This window comes from Rhagoletis pomonella, unplaced genomic scaffold (assembly GCF_013731165.1).
Source record: "Rhagoletis pomonella isolate Grant_MI unplaced genomic scaffold, Rhpom_1.0 Rhpom_scaffold_00006, whole genome shotgun sequence".
NCBI lineage: Eukaryota > Metazoa > Arthropoda > Insecta > Diptera > Tephritidae > Rhagoletis > Rhagoletis pomonella.
In genome coordinates, this window is record NW_023458560.1 from 80,540,904 (window position 1) to 80,543,452 (window position 2,549).

At 44.9% G+C, this 2,549-nt stretch overlaps 1 protein-coding gene across 1 annotated transcript; it reads left to right on the forward strand.

Annotated features, from left to right (window-relative positions):
* The first annotated feature begins 392 nt into the window (after positions 1–392).
* On the forward strand, positions 393–2,549 carry LOC118742166 (probable cytochrome P450 310a1). Its single transcript, XM_036474126.1, is given in 5 exon segments — positions 393–1,145; positions 1,500–1,622; positions 1,696–1,886; positions 1,955–2,206; positions 2,293–2,549. Coding segments are annotated over 5 exon segments (1,308 nt in total). The 5' UTR covers positions 393–660.

Consider the following 2,549-nt stretch of genomic DNA (forward strand, 5'->3'; position numbering starts at 1 on the left):
CCATCCCAGCCAGCATTTTCAATCATAAGCGGCTCGAAATCGAGTCTTCTTAGCGCGCAACTAATCGCGCGACGATCTGATCTCTCTTGCGGGTCGTATGTGACGCTGCTGGGAAAGAAAAAAGTACCCTTCATTGAGTGCGTCCTAACGATTATAAAGCGGTAATCTAAGAATCAGAAAAGATTCCTGTGCGACCCATAAATTACTCGAGAATGCTATAACGCGCCGAACAATATATTAAATGCTGGCTGGGATATATTTCCTACACAACTATCTACGAACCCATGGAAGTACACACACAATCAACATGGCGCGTAGAAAACAAAAAACAAAACTGGTCATCAATGTTAAAATTTTGATGTTTCATTCTTCAATCGAAAAAGTCAATCAGTAGTTCCTACACCATCTCGGACGCTGCATCAATCTTACAGCACTTTCGGCAGTAAGCCAACGATTAAGACAGGCGGCGAGCACCACAGTTCGATCTTGTCAGCGGAGATCATTGATACGCGCACACGCACATCAAGTACATAAATCACAACCGGCAACAACTTTAACCTTGACTACGAGCCGGCAAATTCATCACAGCCCTTACCAGCGGCAGCAGGAAGACCAGCGGCAGACACACACAGCTTCCAAGCCACACACGCGTCCCACGAAATGTGGCTCCTCATACCGATACTCTTGTACTCGGTTGTCTTCCTCTACGTGCGGCATGTCTACACGTATTGGAAACGTAAGGGCTTCCCAACAGAACGCACTGCTTTGTGTTGGCCATTTCTCAAATAGGTTTATCGACGCGAATTCCAATATGTGAGCGCGATCAGCGAAGCATACAGTGCCGGCGGCCAGCGGCCCTTATATGGCGTCTACTTCTTCTTTCGGCCAACACTGCTGGTGCGCGATGTGGCCTTGGCGCGCACCATCCTCGAGAGTCCACATGGCCATTTCGATGACAAACGCTGGCACTACATGCAGGGTTTTCGTAAAATCAATCTGCTAGAAAAATTGGCGACGATCTTTAGCGTGCAGCGGGTGGAGGGAATGTTCCGAAATGTGGAAAAAGTGACCGATCACATGGTGAAGCACTTGGATGCGATAACCGTGGCAAATGATTATGTGGATATGCAGATAGTGTTGAGAACGTGAGTAAGAGCGCGGTGCAGGTGCGAGGGTGGGTTGTGTTATAATCAGCGATTGCCAATGAAGCTGCAAAGAACTCGAACTAATTTCCATGGTACTAAATAACCGAAGTGAAATGTTAATACTTAGTTACTGATCTTCATATGCGGAAGTCAAGGCGCAAGAATACGCGTCACATCCTGAATAGCCTCGCGAGTGTGACTTACCAAGAGTAGGACTTGTTTCAGTTAAGAAACTTGACAAAGCATCTGAGATATTTTTAATATTTATTCCAAGTACTAACTATGTAGTTATGATTGTTTTTGCAACAAATCGCTTACAGAATCAAATTTTACATCTCAGTCTTGCCTTTCCAGCTACGTCATCAACGTCTTCGCTAATCTCTTGTACGGTCTAGACAGCAATATATTCGAACAGCATGATAGTGTTTTCAAGACCTACATACAAAGCGCGCTCCGAAATCGGAGCTTAGATTCATAGTGAGTGTTGCTTTTTTCATACGCTGCTAAATTTTGTTGTTATTCGCCAATAAACTTTTTCTTTTACTATCAGCACGCTCAATCATTTGCCAAAGAAGTCATCGCTCACCTATCGGCTGCGTGACATTGTCAAGGACGCTGTGGGACGACGCGAGGATGGCGGCATGATACGCAAGGATATAATGCAGTTATTGGTGAAGTTCAGGAATGGCAATAATTTGAACAATGACAGTAAACTGAATTGGCATGTGGACAATGTATTTGGTTAGTGGAGTTCTGAATACTTTTAATTTAATTAATCTTTTATGGTATATGAAACCCACTGCCCTTAGAACGCGAGAAGCTGCTCTCTATTAAGAAACTTTCGATAGTCACTGAACGTTTTCTAAATATCGGTTTCGAGTCCACCGCCTCAGCGGCCACACTTGCCCTCTACGAAATTCTACAATCGCCCAGCATACACAGGCAGGTACTCGAGGAAGTGCGCAACATGGCTGCAGCAGCTAAGACTGCAGCTAATGGTGATAAGAAGTTGACCTATGCGGACATTGATAGCCTCCAATATTTGGGCGCCTGCATTAAAGGTTGGTGCCATTTTGATTTGATGAAGGTCAAACTAGAAATACAAAAACAAAATTTGCTTTTTCTATAAATATTATATTGCGCATAGAAACTGTGCGCAAATACCCAAGCGTGCCGTACATCGAACGAGTTTGTCGCAAAAATTTCCCCATACCCAATAGCCGTGTCGTCATCAATGAGGGACGCACAATTATGGTGCCGGTTATGGCGATGCACCGCGATGAGCGGATTTTCAAAGATCCGGACTACTTTAGACCAGAGCGATTTTACAATGTAACGAGCGGCCCGGACGTGGACAACTTTATGGGCTTTGGCATGGGTGCGGGCATTTGTGTGGGTGAGTAG